A 21,892-nucleotide genomic window follows, 5' to 3' on the forward strand; every position below is an offset into this window, starting at 1 on the left:
TTTACTCCATTTCTAGCTGCAGTGATCCTATCTGTTTTTTATTGCATGCAAAAGCATTTGACATTTATGAGCATGTTTAAACTTTTCAACATCCACTTCAAAATAAAGTAAATAAGCCTCACAATTCATGTGCAGAAAACAGGAGGGTGATCAGCCAGCTTGGAAGAAAAGGGTTAAGGAGAGAGAGCACAGAGCCAAATATTAAGTAACTTAAGAACTGCTGTATGGTAGTATAATTACAAGTAAAATGATGCCATATATGGTAATACTCCCAGGGATTTAAGAGAAAGCCCAGTGATGGGCACTGTTGCCCTGGGAGAGAGGAAATGCAGTTCATGTAGTGATGAACTGCAAATAACCTTTCTTAAATGAAATAGTTCAAAGCTCAGGGCTTGTTAGAAGAAAGTTTTTTATTTTTCCAAAAGGCAACGTTGTAAGGTAGATTTGTTTGAAAACTCTGTATGCAGAAGACTTCAAATTGGTGTGCTTAGCTTGGAATCATTCCCAGGACACTTAATTTTTATCAATAAAACATGGAAATGTTTCAACTCTGAAGCCCACGCAAGGGGGGAGATCTGTCTTCTAAACTATGCAAACTAACCCAATCCTGTGAAAAGGAGCCTGTTCATCCCAATTAATCTTGTTAAACTTCTGCAAACAAGAACAATTCTCATCATGGAGTATCTACCATAGGAGGGAATTGTACAGAAAAAAATTATTATATTTCCTAATTAGGAAAATGAGAACCGTAATTGATGCAGTGAAATAGTTCCAACTTCAAAGGACCTGATTAAATGTCAATGGGAGTTTGTATTTGCTTTTGTAAATCCACTTAATGCAAAAAACAAAGGGGCCTGATTCTTAATTTAGACTAAGATCCCGTGATGCTGTTTTGTCAGTGTTAAGGGGCATTAAAGGGAGTTTAAATTATATTCATACCCACTTTAAGGCCCTTTCAAATGGCCAGGGGAGTGCAAAGGGACATCTTAGGTTATGTCTAAACTGCAATTGCTGGGTATGACTCAGCTCATGTAAATATATCCAGACTAGGTTTAACCTAGCTAGTGGAGTACTGACAGTGGCAGCATGGGCTGGCTAGCCTGTGCTGAAGCCAAGTAGTTACCCAGGATTCTGGGCAGGCTTGTCCACACTGAAGCCTATGCCACCGCATCTACACTGGCAGTACCTAAGCTAGCTAGATTAGAGATGGCTCAGGTATGTCTACACAAGCTGCCATTACACTCCAGGATTGCTGTGTAGAACTACCTTTTGTTAAAATGAGACCTGGGGCCAAAGGAATCTAGAAGAGGCAAGGTAGAGTAATATTAGGTATAGGGAAGGAATGGTTGGGCTCACACTGTAGTTCAACTCTGAAAAGTGTAAAAATGGTAGCCTCTCACTCAGATCTGCTCCCAACAGTCTGATTTCAGAGTCAGGTGTGTTTACTTTAGTGCCAAAGATAAATGTTTGATGCTTTTGACTGTTAGCCCAGCAGAGCTCTGGGCAGAATGAGTTGGAGTCTTTTCTGGCTCATACATGCTCATTAAAGGGAACTAAGTTTCAGTTGCAGGCAGGGCCAGCTGTGCCCCTCACCTGTATCTGTATTGAAAACAGAGCTATAGAGATTTATTAAAAATTTAGCCGGCAAAGCTGTTATTACTGGGGAGTCAGAAAGAACCCAGCTTGGCTTCCAGATTCCAGGCTGATTTTGCAGTTGTTGCACCAAGTCACAGTCGCTTTACCATTTAGAACTGCGCCAATTGGTTTCCTCACACCAAGGAGCCCTCTGCAAGAGTTGCGCACAGCAATCTTATTGGGCCAGATCCTGGCCTCTAGATGATCCAAGCTCAATGGGAGTTTCACCACTGTCTTCAAAGGGAGCAAGCTCATTCCCATATTATCTGAGATTTTTATAAAATCTGAGCAATTAGCTCCAGTATTAAAATAAACTATGGAGTGCAAATGATTCTTGCCACTGCTGTTGGGTCCCCCACCTTCCCACTTTGCCAATATTTTAAGGTGAATAATATAATTACAGACTTATTTCCTTCCCCTCCCCCCTAACTTTTTATAAATACTCAAATATTCCCAAAGTGAGAAGAACAGTCTTTCAAACATGAATGATGTCTTAGGATCACCTTAAATGGACCAATAGCCAGTCAAGATACAAAAAGAACAAAGCTAGGGCCCTCATACTGTGTTCGTGGCATACTGAACTCAGGTAGAATGTGGGGTGTGCAAGAGATGGCAGGTTGGGGTAGAATGCTGAACTTGATTGGTACAGTATTGATGCTCTTACTATTTACCTTAAATACATCACCACATCATGGAGGGAACCCAAGAGTCACCTGTATTTTGTTTCTCTTTCAAATCCCCTCCCCCCAGAGGTGAATCTGGTGCAGGTAAAACAGAAAATACCAAGAAGGTCATTCAATACCTGGCTTTTGTTGCTTCCTCGCATAAGGGCAAGAAGGACACCAGTATCACTGTAAGTGGCCTCTTCCATATTCGATAGCTTGTTGCTTTCCTTTTTAGTTTAACTTGTAGTTTATCAGGACTGTACTTGCCAACTACGCTAACAGCAAGTAAATTAAGTGATCCAAATGTTTGCTACCTCCATGTCTTGCCAAATAGTTGACATATTAAGAGTACACAATTATGTCACAGTTTCATGTTTATGGAAAAAACCCAACAACTTTGTTTGACATCCCCTTAGGCACGAAGTCAAAATGTACTCTGCTGGAAGAGAATATTCATAGCTTTCCATAGGGATAGCATCTATTTATAGTCTAGAATGGACTGCATGAGCTTCACAAGGAGTTACATTCCTTATTTTACCTTTGCCTCTTGGCAACTAAAAGAAATTTAGAAAAGCCTTTAAATAACATTGTTCAGCTCTATTAGGAAAAAGTATTTGAGCAAGATCAAAAGCAGCTAGGCACTTGGGAGCCTATGTCTTAGTGATCTTCAGTGTGACAAAGGCTATGTCTACACTACAAGCATTACAGCAGCACTTCAGCTACATCTCTGTAGCACAACAGCAACAGAAGGATTCTTCCCACACTGTAGGGAATCTACTCCACCCCATGAGACAGTAGCTAGCTCAATAGAGAAATTCTTCTCAATGTAGCTGCATCTACACTAGGGGTTAGGTCAACCAACCTACCTACCTCACACAGGGTGAGAAATTTTTCATAAACCCGTTTGATGAAGCAAGGTTGATCCAATTTTTAGGTTTTTTGAAAAGTTTACCCAACATTAATTTTATAAAAGCTGTAGCAATTCAAATTTATGACACTGTCACAGGACACACCACTCACCGCCAGACTGGTACCTCCTCCTGGTATACTGGAGATTAGCTCAAGGTGGAGATCCCTCCCATCTGTGATTTGCACACGATCACTCTGTCTCTGCTGTCTGCCTGCAACTCCTCTCACAGCCTCAGGAACCCCAGTGTCCTCTTCATGGCTTAGCCCTCCAGGCATGTTACTGTCCATGTTCCCCCCTTCCAGGGAGGTTTAGCACCTCAATAGTCCTAGGCAGTCTTCCCACTCACTGCCTCTGTGCCCCTCACCCAGTGGCTGGCCAGGGAACCCAGACCACTCATCTTTTCCAGGTTCCAACCTAGGTTCTGTCAGCTCAGCAGTTTGAGCCATCTCTCTTTATAGCCTCACTGCTATAACCCTGGGCTTCTTCCTACTGCTGGTTCCCCTTTTCTTCCTGGGCCTACCAGTTCCTAACAGGCTCCTCCCTCTTCTCAGGAGGGGAATACAATATCTACTCACTCTTCCCTTTCTTCTGAGAGTGTGTCCACCTTTTCCCAGCAGCTCCTGGGCTTTATAAGCCCCACCTGTTCCTGCCCAGCTGAGCCTCCTTAATCAGCTGCCTATTGTTTTAATTGGCCCATCTGGCCTGCATTAAACCCCCCTACAGGGTGAGTGTGGGATAGTCACCCCATCACAGACACAAGGGCCCTGCTTCAGTAAGAGATTTCGATGCACCAGGAATGCAGCATTAGGCCCAACATGCAGGACTGGCTAGCTCAGACAGGGGCATGGCAATAGAATATGAAGTGTTTTTCTTTGACAGGTCATCAGTTAAAATCTAGCTCAGGTTGGTAGTGACTGGAAGTTGAACCATTAGATGGCTGTTTAGACTATGTGAATGAGACAGTCTTACCAGTCCTTGATAGATAAGTATCCACAGCACAGAACAAGAGTGGGAAAGCTTGTGGTGCCCTTGCTGTGCCTATACCTATTATGCTGACAAATAGAGAACTCCAGCGTCCAGGGCTTCATTCCGGGACCTTTCACTGGCATTATGTTCCCTGAAAAGAAACTGAGAATAAAGGCCTGGTATTCCTGAGGTGGAGCACTTCTGACAAATCAGGCCCTAAATGTGTAAGTGTTCAGTGGCCTATGGGAAACGAACTGATGGTTTCAAGGCCATTCCTAATGGCCAACTACCCACTTTGCCACTATAGCTGTTGCTAACTGATACTCTTTGGGGAAGACTCGAGGGCTAAGCACTGAACTGTCCCGGCCCCTGAGACTGATCTATCCTCTCACCCCTGAAAGTGAATCCTGTCAAGCAAGGACTGAGGCAGAATGGTGAGGAGAAACCCAAACCGCTCTCTGTTCTAAGGGGAAATAGAAGACTTCCATGTCTGGGGCTGCTGACTCAGCACTTATATTTACTTTAAAAATCTCTGGCTGCATTAAATGCCCCAGAGGAGGCTTAGGAATTTATCCTGAAAAAAAATATTCTTTGGCTTGTATTGAAGGAATAATTTTATGCCTGATCCAAAGTCCATTGAAGTCCATGGACAAACTCCTGCTGGCTCAAATGGAGTTTGGATCAGGTTTTTTTATAATCAATTCCTAAAATGAACTGTGTGCGCACTGTAGTTGTACTCTTGGTATGTCTATAACAGATTGTTCCCATTTGTTTCCCCCAGTTTAATTTGCATAGAGAAACTGTTTGTTATTTTTATGTAGAGAAATAAAACAAAAAAGAGCCACAAATGTATGTGTGATGGAAATAATACTGATATTTGTTTTATACCACATTATTCAACTACAGCAAGGTCCATCTTTTGCTTACGTGAGTAACTTAGACTGTTCGATGTGTGTTAAAGGCACTGAGTATAGATCTGCATGCTATTGTTGCACCAAAAAAATTAAGATTTTTGTTGAAATATATAATTCTTGTTTCACATGACAAAAAGCAACAATAGCACCAATGTTCACGTGTATTAACCCTAACTGTGTCAAGCTCCAGGAAAAGATGGAGTCTGACACAGAGGGTTGTCTTTCAAGTGTCACCGTTTTCTATGCGTGTGTGTATCCAGATTTTCATAGTTTGAATGAATTTTCCCACGATCCTGAAAGAGCCAATCAGCCTGAAATTTGACCATATGCTTTCTGAATGAAAGTACCCAGAGACTTTCTGTGCTTCAGGTTGAACTTTTTAGGACTGTTGTAAATAATTCCCAAACCGTCACAGTGTGTGATTGATTTGTAACTCTGCATGCTTTCCATTTGATATTGCTTATGATTCTGCATTTTCCTACAACAGTGGAGAATTATGCATGTCTGAAAAATGTTGCATGCTTCCCAACTTGCTCCTAAAATTAGTAATAGTACAAAAGGGTTTCAGTGTGTCTTCTGCTCTTTTATTAGTGTGGTTCTTGAGATGCAATGTTGCTTGTGAGTTTCCACTCAGATTTAGGTTAAGATTGAGGATCATGTTAGAGGACATATCAGAGGTTAAACTATTTGTTGATTGTATTTAATATTTCATTTGACAAGCTGCTTTGAAATTTCTCATCTAGTTTCTATCTACGATGAACTAAATTCACTGCTAGTGTAGACAACTGAGGTTAGTGCTTACACTAGCTGCACATTTGGAACTATGGCCTGGTCTAGACTTGGGGGGTGGGGGGAAATCATTCTAAGGCTACGTCTACACTACCCGCCTGAATCGGCGGGTAGAAATCAATCTCTCGGGGATCGAATTATCGCGTCTCGTCGGGACGCGACATTCGATCCCCGAATCGACGCTTGTACTCCACCAGAGGAGGTAGGAGTAAGCGCCGTCGATGGGGGAGCCGTGGAGGTCGATTTGCCGCTGTCCTCACAGCAGGGTAAGTCGGCTCCGATACGTCGAATTCAGCTACGCTATTCGCGTAGCTGAATTTGCGTATCTTAAATCAACCTCCCCCCCCCTCGTAGTGAGGACGTAGCCTAAGTTATGCAACTTCAGCTACGTGAATAACGTAGCTGAAGTGGACGTACTTAGATCGACTTACAGTGGTGTCTTCACCACGGTGAGTCAACTGCTGTCGCTCCCCCGTTGACTCTGCTTGCGCCTCTCGCCGAGCTGGAGTACAGGAGTCGACAGGAGAGAGCTCGGGGATCGATTTATCGTGTCTAGACTAGACGCGATAAATCGATCCCCGCTGGATTGATCGCTGCCCGCTGATCCGGCCGGTAGTGAAGACATACCCTATGACTAGATAACCAATGATTTGTACTGTACAGTGTAAGCCACACTAGGAAAGTATAGGTCTTTGTGCCACTCTAATGGCTGATCCAAGGCTCTGTTATAGCTCTCCACTAATGAAGTTGCTTCTTTAACTCAAGCAGTGGAGGGCTATGCTTACAGTGCTCTAGAACACAGGTTCTCAACCTTTTTCTTTCTGAGTCCCCCCTCCCTCCAACATGCTATAAGAACTGCACGGGCCACCTGTGCCACAACAACTGTTTTTATGCATATAAAAGCCAGGGCACACATTAGTGGGTAGCAAGCAGGGCAATTGCCCAGGGCCCCATGCCACAGGGCAACCCACAAAGCTAAGTTGCTTAGGCTTCGGCTTCAGCCCTGGATGGCAGGGCTCGGGGCCCCGGGCTTCAGCCCCATGTGGTGGGGCTTTGGCTTTCTGCCCTGGGCCCCAGCAAGTCTAATCCCAGCCCTGCTTGGTGGACCCCCTGAAACCTGCTTGTGGCTCCGCAGGGGGCTCTGGATCCCTGGTTGAGAACCACTGCTCTAGAAGGTTGTAGGATCAAACCCTGCTGTTGGCACAACTGGGGTTGTTATAATGGCAGAGTATAATTGGAAAGAATTGCCCAACCCACTACAGCATGGTAGCAGCCTTGCACAAGGAAGTGCTCATGGTTTTATTTCCAGGCAGTTATTTTTCCTCTAGGGCTCTTGAGTTAGTTAATCTCTATTCCTCTTCTTCCAAACTTCTAGCTAGCTATTTTCATAGTTCAGCCTGATTGAGACCCTTAGCTGAACAGTCAGGAGTCCTACACCTATACACCAACCATGTCCAAACAGAAGAGTTTAGCAAGGTGTTAATGAACTGTTGCCTTTTCTATGGTCAGGCCTCCTCCCTGTCACACATAGTGCAGGGCATCTATGAATGACAGTGATGGTGTTTGGATAGGGTTGCCAGGTGTCCGGTTTTTGACTGGAACGCCCAGTTGAAAAGGGACCCTGGCGGCTGCAGTCAGCACCACCAACTGGGCCATTAAAAGTCCAGTCGGTGGTGCTGCAGGGCTAAGGCAGGCTAGTCCCTACCTCCTGCATCCCAAACCCCTCATCCCCAGGCCCATCCCAGAGCCTGCACGCCCATCCCAGAGCCCGTACGCCCTCCTGTACCCCAACCCCCTGCCTTAACGCGCAGCCCCCTCCCCCACTCTGAATCCCTCGGTCCCACCCCCCAGCCTGGAGCCCCCTCCTGCATGCCAAATCCCTCATCCCCAGTCCCACCCCAGAGCCTGCACCCCCAGCTGGAGCTTTCACCCCTTCCTTCACCCAACTCCCTGCCCCAGCCCAGAGCCCCCTCCTGCACCCTGAACCACTCATTTCTGGCCCCACCCCAGAGCCCGCACCCCCAGTTAGAGCCCTCCCCCCCTCCTGCACCCCAACCCCCTGCCCCAGCACAGTGAAAGTGAGTGAGGGTGTGAGAGAGCAAACCACGGAGGGAGTGGAAATGTAGTGAGCAGGGGCAGGGCCTCAGGGAAGGGGCAGGGCTAGGGTGTTTGGTTTTGTGCAATTAGAAAGTTGGCAACCCTATGTTTGGAATGAGAGGGAGCTACCCTTGCATCAGGGATGGCCTTATAAACAGAGATGTATACAGAGTGTGCATTTTTCTGTTTCATGGCAAGTGGTAGTTTCCTATGTTATTTCCTCTGGACTCAGTCCAAATGTTGCCTTCATTAACTGTTAGAGTAATTTACATTGTTAAAAAAAATATTAAGCTTTTACAAGAAATTTCTGCTTTAAAAGCTATGTTTGAAGTGGTATACAGAGCATTGTAGAAAGAGCTGCACATAGCAGGAGAAATATCAAAGACTAGGACACCTGGAAATAAAGGTTAATACGGATTTAGCATATGACAATGAATGACTGTAGTACAGATGATGAGGAGGAGGAGGAATTCAGATGCAAGTGGCCTCAGGCAGAATTACTTGTTGTTAGCATCATTGTGCTAGAAGTAGGATTAAGTGCATATTTGCTTTCGTTGTATGATTTGCTTAATTCACAATTACTAATCAAAATTAACAATATAACAGTGTGTTTAAGTTTGCATGAGAATTCATGGTCATATTTTGAAATAAAGTTATGCATTTTCATATTCAACCTAAATAGCCCTGCATGTAATGTGATTAATAGACTTGGTGTAATCTACTTTGTATCTTTGTTAAATGTATTCTCAGCAAGTTTTTTCTAATTACATCATTTTCTATCATGAGATCTCAGTACACTAACGTGGAAAAAAAAAGTCAGCAGGTTCTAAGTATTTTTGGTAATAAAGTAAAAATATCCATCTTTGACACAGAATGACCCTTTTCATTAAGGCAAATCAGTAATGACGCTAAACAGATAAACAGACTTTGATCTTCAACAAGCAACAACACTGGAAAAGGGTCTTATTGACTTTGTGTACAGAACAGCAGTAGACTGCAGTGCACCATTATGTAAACACAAAGATTACTAGAGGAAAAAAAATAAATTTACATGGAGTGCAAAAATACACTTAGGCTTACATCATCTTGAGTTTCTCAGATATGTGCATTTTCTGTTTTCATTTAAATAACTGATTAATTCAAGGTTAACTTGAGTCTGCATGAATTTTAGGGTGAGCTGGAAAAGCAGCTTCTTCAGGCAAATCCTATTCTTGAAGCTTTTGGCAATGCCAAAACTGTGAAGAACGACAACTCCTCCAGATTTGTAAGTAGTATAAATGCTCTCTGTGTGTACGGTGTTTCTCATCAGTGCCCCATAAAGACAAAGTGTGCAGATGTCTAAAAACCCTCAAACATCGGGGGAGTTTTTTTTTAAAGAGATTCTCCATAATTACTTCCTTTAAAGAAGGGATTTAGGATTTCTCCCTGAATCATTATTTTGGCATGTTAGAAAAGAACAAAACAAGCTAAAAGTTGGCTGTGTCATAGTCTACTCAACATTTAGCAGTACACGCACCTGGCCCCTGCCAGAGCTATTTGGCTTAATATTCACTTTCAGAACATTTTGCCAACAAGATCAGTTTTCTTCTTCTGGCATGACTTATTTAGCAGGAGTCTTAACATGTGAATTAGTGACTATAGGGAAGAGAAGGGGAAATCATGAAGTTTCAACTTGACATTATCTAAGTCTTTTCTTGATGAAGTAGTAACTTCTGTGGGAGCAGCGTTAACCCAACCTTTCCTCCTCGTGTGCGTGTGTGATATTGTGGTGGCTGCCATCTTGACCAACACACTGGGGATTGAACCCGGCACTTGCAGAACTAAAAAGCACAAGCTTGAGTTAAAGAGCCAAGGCTCTATAATTAGGGACTGACTATAAGTTGATTGGGCACAGAGGGGGATACATAACACACACTCATAAGCAGGCTACGCTAATTCAAGGTTTTTTATTATTGCAATACACTACTAAGATAAGATACTAAAGTGGCTTTCACAATAAATACCCATGACAATAATAAATTATAAAAATGAGTGTGAAAATCCCAGGAAAATCAGACTACTTTTCTCAAATGTGCACGAGCCTTAAAACAGACTAGATTTTATTCTCAAAATTGCCCACTTCCTTTCAGTAACCTTCCCATTCTGCCAGTTTTCATATTGAATAAATTAGTCTCGTATGGAGCCAGGATCTTTGATCTTCACTGGCTTGGATTGTCTCATTTATTTCTGAAAAGAGTCTTAAAATAGATGATGCTTCTGTGTAAAGATAGCACCATGATCATGTGTATTCTTTCACGGATAATAGATATTAAAATAAAACAAATTTTTTCTGATTATTTTTAATTATTAAAGAGTTGGAGATGCAAGATCTCAGAAGATTAATTTACATGTTAAAAACAAACATTTGCATCCAAAAATCACTACTTTAATAGGAGGTAGAAATGCTACAACAGTGGAAGGCTTATAAAATAACTTGACTCAAGCCTAAAGTATTTTACTATTAGCTTAGCTATAACTTTAAAGTAAATAAAAGTAGTAAGAATTTTAATGGTCACTAACATTCAGCCTGTTTGGGTGTAATCCCCTGTTAGCCCTTTAGCGAGGCTCATGCTCCTGACCTAGCTTGTGAGGTATCAGGTTCAGTTCCCAGTGACAGCCAAGATAGTGGTGGTTATATCTGTACCCTGATCAGCATGTGGAGGGTCCTCTCTTGTGTTGAAGAATCAGCTGCTGCCACAGTATTTCCCTGCCTGTCCCCCCAACTCTGAAGATACCTTTCTATGGCTCCAGGGATCTGTGTTGAAGAGAAAGAAGGGATTCACACCATCCCCCCACTGGCCTTGCAGAAATCAAGGTGGAACTATAAATTCCCTGGCCACTTGCAGGATCCATGGGGTTTGTGAACTGGCCCCCAGCCTGCCAGACCTGGGTCCTTCCTTTTCACAGTACCCAAATGAAACTGAGGCAAATCTCTGCAAGGAGAACCTCAGAGACTTGCTTCCCTTCAGCCTCCTGCCAGGAGTTTTGCTACAGAAGGCAGCAATTGGGCCTGTTATTACAGAGCAGACAATGTTGTAACATGCCTCTTAAAATATGCTATAAAACACAGAAAGAGCCCAAACCATGTCCTCTTCTCATTGACAGGGTAAGTTCATCCGCATCAATTTTGATGTCACCGGCTACATTGTTGGAGCAAACATAGAAACTTGTATCCTTTTCAGTGAGCTTCATGGGAAACTAACTAGGGGGAGCAAAAGGATGTAACATAAACAGACTCCCTTGCATGTCTAAGAAAGGCAAATATTACTAAGACTGATATAAACAAAGGGCCGGGAGGGAAGTAGCTCCATTTATGCTGATACCAATTTTGCAGTTTGTCTCACTCTTATGTTTACATTTTCTGTTCCGACTAATCAGTTTGTTTTCTCAGCTATCGGGACAAAGCACACTATCTCCCACGCAGCGTCTCAGAAAATACTGACAGAACATCCCACCCAATCAGAGTAGACTTTACTGTCAGAGTCTCAGTCAAATAAGCCATGTGTTATGGTGAGAAGTCTTGTGATTAAGACCCCCGACTTGGGAGATCTGGGTTCGGTTTCAGCTCTGCATCTGTGTGACGGGGGCAGGTCACTTACTCCTGTGGCTTAGTTTTCCCCATCTGTAAAAGAGGGCTAATACTTCCTTGCCTCTCAATGGGGCTGTGCAGATAAATTCACTGTGTATGAGATGCTTAGGTACTATGGCGTTGAGGCCCGTGTAAGTACTAAAATAGATGGACTCGAAGAAAACACTAGTGATAATATGCTGTTGGAGACGGTCTTTTGTAGCGTCTACTACAACGAGGTCCTAGTCCATGACTGGGGTGCCATCGCAATACCACTAATCCATAAGACATTTACTTTTTCTTCAGCAAAGTTACAATAGGAAAGATGCAGGAATCAGGATTAAACTGACAAGAGGTGCTGTCCAGCAGGAATGTATTGGAATCACCTAAAATTCCCTTCCCCTTGTTAAACTTCTCCTGCCAAACTGATGGGAGGATTTCCATTCCTCCGGAGTCACCTTGTCTGTATATGTACTGCTAACCCAGCCTTGCCAGACATGACTTATCCTTGGGGCTCATAAAATATTTGTTCCGTGCCAATATTTCTGGCACTGGAGTGCACCACCTAGATCCAAATGCTGGACATTTGCAAACAGCTTTTCTGATGCAGATTCTGCAGATTCCCCTACCTGGTCTGCACATCCTTTCCCCCTCCTCCTCCATTTCAAATGGCAGACTTGGGCCTGGTCTACACTACCCGCCTGAATCGGCGGGTAGAAATCGACCTCTCGGGGATCGATTTATCGCGTCCCGTCAGGACGCGACAATCGATCCCCGAATCGACGCTCTTACTCCACCAGCGAAGGTGGGAGTAAGAGCCGTCGACGGGAAGCCGCGGAGGTCGATTTTGCCGCCGTCCTCACAGCGGGGTAAGTCGGCTGCGATACGTCGAATTCAGCTACGCTATTCCCATAGCTGAATTTGCGTATCTTAAATCGACCCCCCCTGTAGTGTAGATGTAGCCTCAGGGTATGTCTACACTGCAGTTAAAAACCTGTGGCTGACCTATGTCAGCTGACTTGGGGGCTTAGGCTAAGGGACTCTTTCATTGCAGTGAAGATGTTCAGGCTGAGGCAAACTTTAAAGTTTTTGGCTTATGAACTAAAGGTCTGATCCTGTTCCTTCAGAAAACCATGGTGTAGAGCCAAGGGCTTAAAAGAACCATTACTGCACTATTCTTCACAATTCTTCATTTGCAGATCCTGTGCCATATGTACGTGTTGCCAACTCTAATTTTAGCAGATTAGATATTCATTAAAACAGTTTATTATTATTTTTATATCTCTTACACCAACCTTGAGAGCAGTGCTTCTGGAAAGGTGCTGAAGACACTGGTTGATGTTGAAAGATTTAACCCGTCCGGGAATCAGATCCTAGTATACTCTTGAGGAAGAAAGGCATCACAGCATGACATGACAGATATCATGTAAACTCTTCAGATTAGGCCTGGTTCTGTAAACACCTAGGCCTACACATAATGAATGCTACCATGTTTAGCGCCATTGATCAGATACAAAATGGGATTATTCATGGTAGTAAGCACTCAACCGAGCATTCATATCACTTCTTGTGAGTATTTCAATTGACATCATTAATAAGCACTGCATATGGAAGCGAGTGATTGCAGAATCAGACCCATGTTTGTTAGACAAGCTAACATCCAACATGTGCCGCTGGTTGTACTAAGGCAATTGGCAGTGTTAGGATGCACTGAGTAAAATATGCCAATAAGATTTTTTTTTTTAACATACATAACGTCCAGATTTGCTTGAAAAGTCTCGTGCTATTCGCCAGGCTAGAGATGAGCGGACCTTTCATATCTTTTACTATATGATCGCTGGCACTGGGGAACAAATGAAAAGTAAGTTACTTTCTTAAGCTGAACTATCTGAGCAGCGGTTGTGAAGGGCTGAGTTACGTAATTGATCTTAATGTCTGAAACTGTAATTTCATTCAATCCTTGTTATAAGTAATGAATTCCTTGGCTGTTCTAAACAATTCTACTCAAGAGTTGTAGAAATGTCCCAACTTATGTGCATCTATAACTGGTGGTTTGCAGTTCGCAGGTCACCCCAGCGCAAATAGATCAGGTGCAAGTCCCCAAATCTAAAAAGGCCTACTTCTAAAATGAGTAGAAATATGGAATTTTTTAGAAAAACATTAAATTTGAAAAAGCTTGATGGAAACAAAGGATCAGATCCCAAATGGTCAGGAAGTGCACAGCACTGCTCAGGGATATAGTGCACGCCTGGCTTTTAGGATCATTCCAGCAATCAGGAATTGCCAGGACAAAGATGCCCTGGCTATGCCCTCTTTCCTATAGCCATTCCATCTTCACTGGCAGCTGTGAGAATACATTTTTAAAAGCTACTAGTGAGTGGAGGCACCCAAACTCACTAGTAACTTTTGAAAATTTAGGTCATGGTAACTCTACACCACCCAAAATTCCATACACAAGGGAAATCCCCAGTTGGCAAACCACTGATTTTTTTTGTCTGCTTTGCATCAGGGGAATGGACTTAATAGTCCAAAGATTTGAGAACTTAAAAGCAGACTTTATACTCTGAATAATCGATGAGATTCTGATTTCTAGTATGGGTGTGTGTTAAATTATCTTTTCTCTAAGTCGATTTTTTTCTTCACCTTTTATAGAGGATTTATTGCTGGAAAGTTTCAACAACTATACCTTTTTATCTAATGGCAACGTGCCTATTCCTGGTCAGCAAGATGATGAGATGTTCCAGGAGACCTTGGAAGCCATGGCAATTATGGGTTTTAATGAAGAGGAGCAGCTTGGTAAGAATTGCTAGCAAGCTTTAGGTCAAGTAAAGCACATAGAGCAATAAGTTGATGCTTGTAAAAGTAAGAAATATTGCTGTAATCTCTGTGCACACATGTACAGCAATGGATTCTTCTCAAGATGTGCCACTATGTAAGCTGCATGTAAATGAACATCTAGTTTCATATTAGGAAGTTAATTTTATTCAAGGCTCATGTCCAGGCCTCTCTGGAGATGCATTGTCTTGCCACTGGACTGGGAACCAAAAATCCCAGAGTTCTAAACCTCTGTGAGTCATTCAGCCTCTATCTCAGATTCACCATCTGTCAAATGGGGTAATACCTGTCTCCCTTCAAAGTGTGCTTGTGCTCGAAGGACTAATGCCACTCTATGTTCCCTTCTACTGCATGCTGAGGAGGTGAATAAAACCACACAACTCCCATGGAAAGGGATCCAGGGTTTTCCCACAGAGGAAATCTTCCCAGACATACAGTTGCCTCTGTTCCATCTGCAAGAATAACATGGGAACTTAACACTGTATGATCAAGGGAGATATAATCAGATGGATAAGGGATGATGTTGGAGGATAGCTGTACTACATAGCATGCTCTCCTCTCCATTGTGGGCCATGTAGCATGCAAAGCAGAATTAGTTAGTGGTAATGGAACAGCATTAACGCCCCACAAAATCTCTGTAGGAGATGATATAACACAAGCACTGGTCAGCAGTTAACAGCCTGGTGATTAAATTGCTCATACTGCCAATGCTTGAGGAAAACCCCTAAAAAACCAGGAGACCGCTTCTCTATGTGTCAGTCTGGCAGGTGATCCATGGGGTTTGGGGTCAGCGAGGCCAATAGAACCCTGGCAAATAGCCATTGTCAGCCTCACCTCAGCTCTCTAACCATTTCATACAAAAAGAAAGGGGGAAGGATGATGCAGCAGGAAGTCTGGGGTGAATGTTGGCTTTGCTATGCAAGGAGGCCTAATTGATTATATGTTTGAAAAGATTGACAAAAATAGAAATTGCTATGTAAGCGCTATATGTTGTTCTAGGGTGGAGGTTTTCAAAAACACTTAGCATTGGCCTAATTCTGTCCCCACTGAAATAATGGCTAAACTGAACATCTTTGAAAATCCCACCCAGAATATGATTAAACTGTCAAGAGTTCCATTACTGAAAATGGAATAAGTTATAAGATGAGAAGAGTTACTATGTACGTTAGAATGAGAAAATAAATTGTATTAGATTATATACAAAATATAATGCATAGAACAAACACAGATATGTAGTGCATACGTATCTTAAATGTGGATCACCTGAAATTATTTCTACATTTTTTGCTGTCTGTGTAAGTGAGGAATTACAAAGGTTTTTTTCATCAGTGTCAGAAGTGACAAATCCCATGAGAGCTGCTTGGTGAGGGAACATTACATGCATTCCAAACCCATTTGAATGCCAAACCATCAATACAGTTGTCAACATCCAGTAGTACTTTAAAAATTGGGCCTTGAAAGGTAAAACATGGCTATTAAAGGACAGACTTTTAAGCATCCCAGCTGGCAGAACTCCACACATGATCACTACTAATGACCATTTAAAGCTAGTTTTTAGGCACTTTCCAACAAAGATGACCAAAAAAAAAAAGTTGCAAAATATTATGACTTAAATTTGAAGGAATTGGGCCTGCCTTGAGCAGTTAATACTAGTATTATCTGCAGGTTCAGGACAGAGGGAAATGAACAACCAGCCTAAATTATCTTGAAAATGTACACAAATGCAGACATAGAAGAACCCTCTTAACTGTCAGTTTGTGGTTTTAACTGTCATGACACTGTATGTGTGCTTCTCCCCCTCCCCCGCTTCCCCCCCAGGTTGTGTTAGTCTTCATACCTGAAGTGACACCTGGTGGCCAGGACAATGGAGATCTTATTACTGACCACATCGATCAAAACTGAGCCTGTGAGGTGCTGAGAACTCCATCAGCTCCCACCGATTTCATTAGGAACTGAGGGTGCTAAACCCTGCATAGCAGCAATTTAGCACCTCTCCCGATTGGATTCAAAAGTGTCTATTTTAATAAAGGTGGCAGGTCTTGTCTCCCATCAAGGCATGCAGGAGGAGATGATGCCTGCACCTCTCACTGGCATCAATAGTAATTCTTTGTATTGATCCCTTAATCCCCCACGCCTGGACCCCCAAAATATGAACCTGCTGAAGCATCATTCTCTGCTTGTACAAGTCTAGGAGTCTAGCAAAAAGAAGAATTAACCCCTGAAAGACAATCTGGTTTGTAAAGTGACAATGTATTTTAACATCTAAGGCGATGCAGTGTTATGTTAATGCACACTTTTGGAATTGCACTTTAATCAGATGATGTTTTGTATACTAAATATTTAGGCCCCAATCTTGCAAGACTTATACATGTGCTTCACTTTAATTCCATGGAATTGATAAGTTAACAAATCCTTTTGCTCTTAGAAGTATCTTAAGACAATTACTATAATAACGTACTACAACACTGTAGTTCCCAACCTATGGTCCATGAACCATCAACAGTCCTCAGAGCACTAAGTGGTGGTCATGAATACCTGACATGGTGCTGGCTGCTCTTCTTATTTCCAGCTATTAAACTGTATTCAAAGTGAGCTACAGATACACCACCTGCTTTTCTAACATGACTTCCTTGTGTAAGCAATTGCTTTAGTTGCTCCTGGTGCATCGCAGTCACCAAGGCAGGGAGATGGCCCTGATCATCATAAACGGAAGGGGAGGTAAACCCGTGAGAGACACTCTCTTAAGATATGGTCTACACTATAAAATAGCTGTTTAGGGGACAGTCATTTTGGATTATATGACTATTATTTCTATTGATAGAATTCCTGACATTTTACTCTTTAATTTATTTTACAGCGATGCTGAAGGTTGTTTCATCTGTCCTACAGCTGGGTAATATTATCTTCAAGAAGGAGAGAAATACTGATCAAGCTTCTATGCCAGATGACACTGGTATAATTTTATCTCTTCAAAATTTAAATTGAAAACCATGAATAGCATAATAAAATGTCTGTGTCAAAGGTGGAGTCACTGCTTGTGCACACCCTCATAGTGTGGCATAATGTAGTGTAGCAGGCTCGCCTCATCCAGAAACCTCTGCTGACTCCAGCCCTGCCTCTTCTCACCACTCAGCCCGCCAGCCAGGTCACATTCAGTCTGACTCTTTCCAGGGTAACAGAGAATCCCACAAAACAATTGTCCAGTGACCTTACATCAGGTGTCTGACCCGCAACTCTGGGCCCTGTGGTCTTCACTCCCCTTGTCTCAAGGCTCTCCATAGCCCTTGCCCCTTGTCTCAAGGATGTGTGTGTGGGGGAGGGAGGTTCACACCACCTTTCCCCAGTCACTGGTAGGAGTGCCTAGGCCCTCCCTCTACAGCTCAGTACCACTGCAGTGAGCAGTCAAGTTCTGCTCCTTTAGACCCCTGGCTTCCTTGGCTTTCCTACCTTGGTCCATCTCTAGGCCCCTTTTATCCTCTCTAGGCTCTACAATGTTCCTTCCAGCTCTTGTAATGAGCAACACCTCCCAGGGCTTCCTCCCCAGAAGTCCAATTCCTACTCTCTTTCAGGGACCATCATAGCAACTTGCACCACTCCCCTGTCTTTCCAGTGTCCCTCCTCCAGCCTCCTTTCTAGTCTGGGCTTCTTCTCTTTATAGTAACCACCCAGCTCCTCCCTAGCTGGGTCTTGACTTTAATTGGGCCTGACCCACCCTCCAGGTGCAACCAGGTGTGCTAATTGCTCTCTGACTCCTATTAATCATTTCACTGCCAGTGTGGAAACACACCCCATCACAGACTGTTAAGTAAATTGTAATTTGTACCAGTCTTCTCATTTTCATTGTTGATTTCCACTGATGCTGCAACTATTGAAAAAGAGATTCTGCACTTTAAATTAACAAAATTAACATGCATCATATCTGGTGATCTTGAGTCCCTAGGTGGCTGAACAATGCATATGCTGCTGGTGTTGTGAATGACACTTGTGGAGTCTCTTTCGCATATGCATGAGGAAGATATTTTAATGGAATGGAGGGATAATGGGTTCATCATTAGACATACTCCTAGCATAGACATTTATTGATCTACCATGAGAAAATCCAGTGTGAAATAGAATTTTGTTCTCTTGATTGAAGCTGCACAGAAAGTGTGTCACCTGATGGGTATTAACGTGACAGATTTCACAAGGGCAATCCTGACACCACGGATCAAAGTTGGACGAGATGTTGTTCAGAAAGCCCAGACCAAAGAGCAGGTATCAATTTGTGATCTCCTTAACTCTGCTAACTTTCTTCTTTAAAAATCGGTGTGTGTGTGTGGGGGAACGGGCAACCCTATCCCCGCACCCCATTACTGTTCTATATGGAAGATAGCGTCTGATTTTGATTTGTTCATTCATTTCATATCTTCTTCCCTGCCCTGCATTAATAGGCAGATTTTGCGATAGAGGCTTTAGCCAAAGCAACATATGAACGTCTGTTCCGTTGGATTCTTAGTCGTGTGAACAAAGCTCTGGATAAAACAAAAAGACAAGGAGCGTCTTTCCTGGGGATCCTTGATATCGCTGGATTTGAGATTTTTGAGGTATGTACTATTTGGCACAAGATGATCTGAACATTTTAACTTCCCACTTGTGTATTTCACTCTTTCGTTTTCGTCAGTCTCATTATCTGTCCTTTTCTAAAAGTCTTAAACCCTGATCCTGCTCTGAGAACCAGGTGGGCAGACCCTCTGCAACTGCACAGTACCAAAGGGCTCTGTATGGATGCAGGGATCATCCTGCTCCATCCTCAGTGGAGGACTGGGGCCTTAAGCAGCGCACTAGGCCTGTGTGGGGTGGGAATATACTGAACATTGTTCTGTGACGTTTATAAAGAGGCAGGTTGGGTACTCGGAAATTTAAGAAATACAATAAGTGGATTATAAACTCGTACTACTTCAGTGATAAAGAGGCACCTACATAAAACTATTGAGAATTACATTGAGTTGAGAAAACAAACTTAACTGTAGCTTAACAAACTTAACTATAGACCAACAGAACTCCACTGGCCATCACCTACAGTCCTCAGCTTAAACCTCTCCAACGCATCATCAGTGATCTACAACCCATCCTGGACAATGATCCCTCGCTTTCACAGACCTTGGGAGGCAGGCCAGTCCTCGCCCACAGACAACCCGCCAACCTTAAGCATATTCTCACCAGCAACCACACACCGCACCATAACAACTCTAACTCAGGAACCAATCCATGCAACAAACCTCAATGCCAACTTTGCCCACATATCTACACCAGCAACACCGTCACAGGACCTAACCAGATCAACTACAACATCACCGGTTCATTCACCTGCACGTCCACCAATGTTATATATGCCATCATGTGCTAGCAATGCCCCTCTGCTATGTACATTGGCCAAACTGGACAGTCACTACGTAAAAGGATAAATGGACACAAGTCAGATATCAGGAATGGCAATATACAAAAACCTGTAGGAGAACACTTCAACCTCCCTGGCCACACAATAGCAGATGTAAAGGTAGCCATCTTACAGCAAAAAAACTTCAGGACCAGACTCCAAAGAGAAACTGCTGAGCTTCAGTTCATTTGCAAATTTGACACCATCAGATCAGGATTAAACAAAGACTGTGAATGGCTAGCCAACTACAAAAGCAGTTTCTCCTCCCTTGGTGTTCACACCTCAACTGCTAGCAGAGGACCTCACCCTCCGATTGAACTAACCTCGTTATCTCCAGACTGATTCTTGCCTGCATATTTATACCTGCCTCTGGAAATTTCCATTACATGCGTCTGACGAAGTGGGTATTCCCCCACGAAAGCTTATGCTCCAATACATCTGTTAGTGTTAAAGGTGCCACAGGACTCTCTGTTGCTTTTAACTATAGCTGGTTAACCTAATGTGTAAGAGTTTAATGTAAATGTTCATGTAAAGCCAAAGTTAGGATAGTAAAATCTTCTCCCTTATAATGTAACGATTATTACTAATAAAAGAACTAGAAGATACAAAATGTTATCTTACTATTCACATTTTTCTTGTACATTTATTTTTAAATGTAATAATTCAGTTCTTTCATGCCATTTTCAGGTCAATTCTTTTGAGCAATTGTGTATCAATTACACAAACGAGAAACTTCAGCAGCTCTTCAACCACACAATGTTCATACTGGAGCAGGAGGAGTATCAGCGTGAGGGCATTGAATGGAATTTCATTGACTTTGGCCTTGATCTGCAACCTTGCATTGAGCTGATTGAAAGACCGGTAAGATTACATGTCTTTAGGTGGGACAACATTGTGTAGGTTGGATAAGGGATGCTTATATCTCAGTCCAACAGGGGCTTTGTGTAACCTTAGACTTTTTGGCTCCATTGTTTCAGAGTATGATTAATAATAACCTAGAGGAAATTGAAGGTGATTTTCTTTCATTGCATATGACTGATGTGTCTACTGCTTATGTTGCAGAACAACCCGCCCGGTGTCCTGGCTCTCCTGGATGAAGAGTGCTGGTTCCCCAAAGCTACAGACACATCTTTTGTAGAGAAACTGTGTCAAGAACAAGGCAGTCATGCCAAGTTCCAGAAGCCTAAACAACTCAAAGACAAAACTGAGTTCTCCATAATCCACTATGCAGGAAGGGTATTGGACAGGACTAAGCTCTCTTACTATACAAAACTTGTAACTCTTTGATGTCCAAACAGTGAAATATACAGCCAAAGTGTGAGAGATTGCCAAGAAATAGAATCAAAGTACTGAGAGTGACTCAGTTTGCTGGAATAAAAAGTGCTTTCATTCTGTAACATATAGAAAGCACTCAAGAACTGATCTAATTTTGCTCCCATTGAAGTCCATCCCTGGTGAAATCCATTGATTTCAATTTGAGCAGAGTTAGTCCAAAGCTAAGTGTTTCTCAAAAATGCCACTACTTTGGAGTCTCCAAACAAATTCACAAAGATAGCAGGAGTCCAGTGATGTGGATATGGCAGTAGGATTGGGCCCCCAAAATATGAGTGCATTAACCTTTAAGAGCCACGCATGTACCAACCTTAATCCATGTGAGCAAATCCTATCTACACAGGGCATTTCACATTATTGTTATTATTTGGATTGTTATAGTGCCCAAAGTTCCCAGTCAGGATCAGGGTCCTCACTATCAAAATTCCTGACTGAGAACAGATTTTTACATGAGTGATATTTTCTAAAGGTTGACTACAGTGCAAGTGCCTGGCTAACGAAGAACATGGATCCACTAAATGACAATGTGACTTCTCTGCTGAATCAGTCTTCAGACAAATTTGTGGCAGACCTTTGGAAAGATGGTATGAATCTGAACGCTAAGCTTGTAATGTTGTGTAAAGAGCTGTCAATCATCCTTTAGGACCTAAGCTTATTAAATCCTTAAACTGTACTCCTCAGAGACAGCATGTATGGCTTAAGCTCCATCAAATCAATTACTTACTT

General features: G+C 42.7%; 1 protein-coding gene across 1 annotated transcript in view; it reads left to right on the plus strand.

Moving 5' to 3' along the window:
* MYH11 (myosin heavy chain 11) overlaps positions 1–21,892 on the plus strand; it is a 99,787-nt gene that overhangs the window by 49,449 nt on the left and 28,446 nt on the right. Inside the window, exons 5-16 of the mRNA XM_065411646.1 lie at positions 2,386–2,488; positions 5,083–5,103; positions 9,148–9,240; positions 11,121–11,184; positions 13,346–13,444; positions 14,236–14,379; positions 17,276–17,371; positions 18,554–18,672; positions 18,849–19,001; positions 20,522–20,695; positions 20,897–21,070; positions 21,636–21,750. Coding sequence (XP_065267718.1) covers positions 2,386–2,488; positions 5,083–5,103; positions 9,148–9,240; positions 11,121–11,184; positions 13,346–13,444; positions 14,236–14,379; positions 17,276–17,371; positions 18,554–18,672; positions 18,849–19,001; positions 20,522–20,695; positions 20,897–21,070; positions 21,636–21,750 — 1,355 coding nt within the window. The remainder of the gene's footprint in view (positions 1–2,385; positions 2,489–5,082; positions 5,104–9,147; positions 9,241–11,120; positions 11,185–13,345; positions 13,445–14,235; positions 14,380–17,275; positions 17,372–18,553; positions 18,673–18,848; positions 19,002–20,521; positions 20,696–20,896; positions 21,071–21,635; positions 21,751–21,892) is intronic.

The sequence above is a fragment of the Emys orbicularis genome, chromosome 10, assembly GCF_028017835.1.
Source record: "Emys orbicularis isolate rEmyOrb1 chromosome 10, rEmyOrb1.hap1, whole genome shotgun sequence".
NCBI lineage: Eukaryota > Metazoa > Chordata > Testudines > Emydidae > Emys > Emys orbicularis.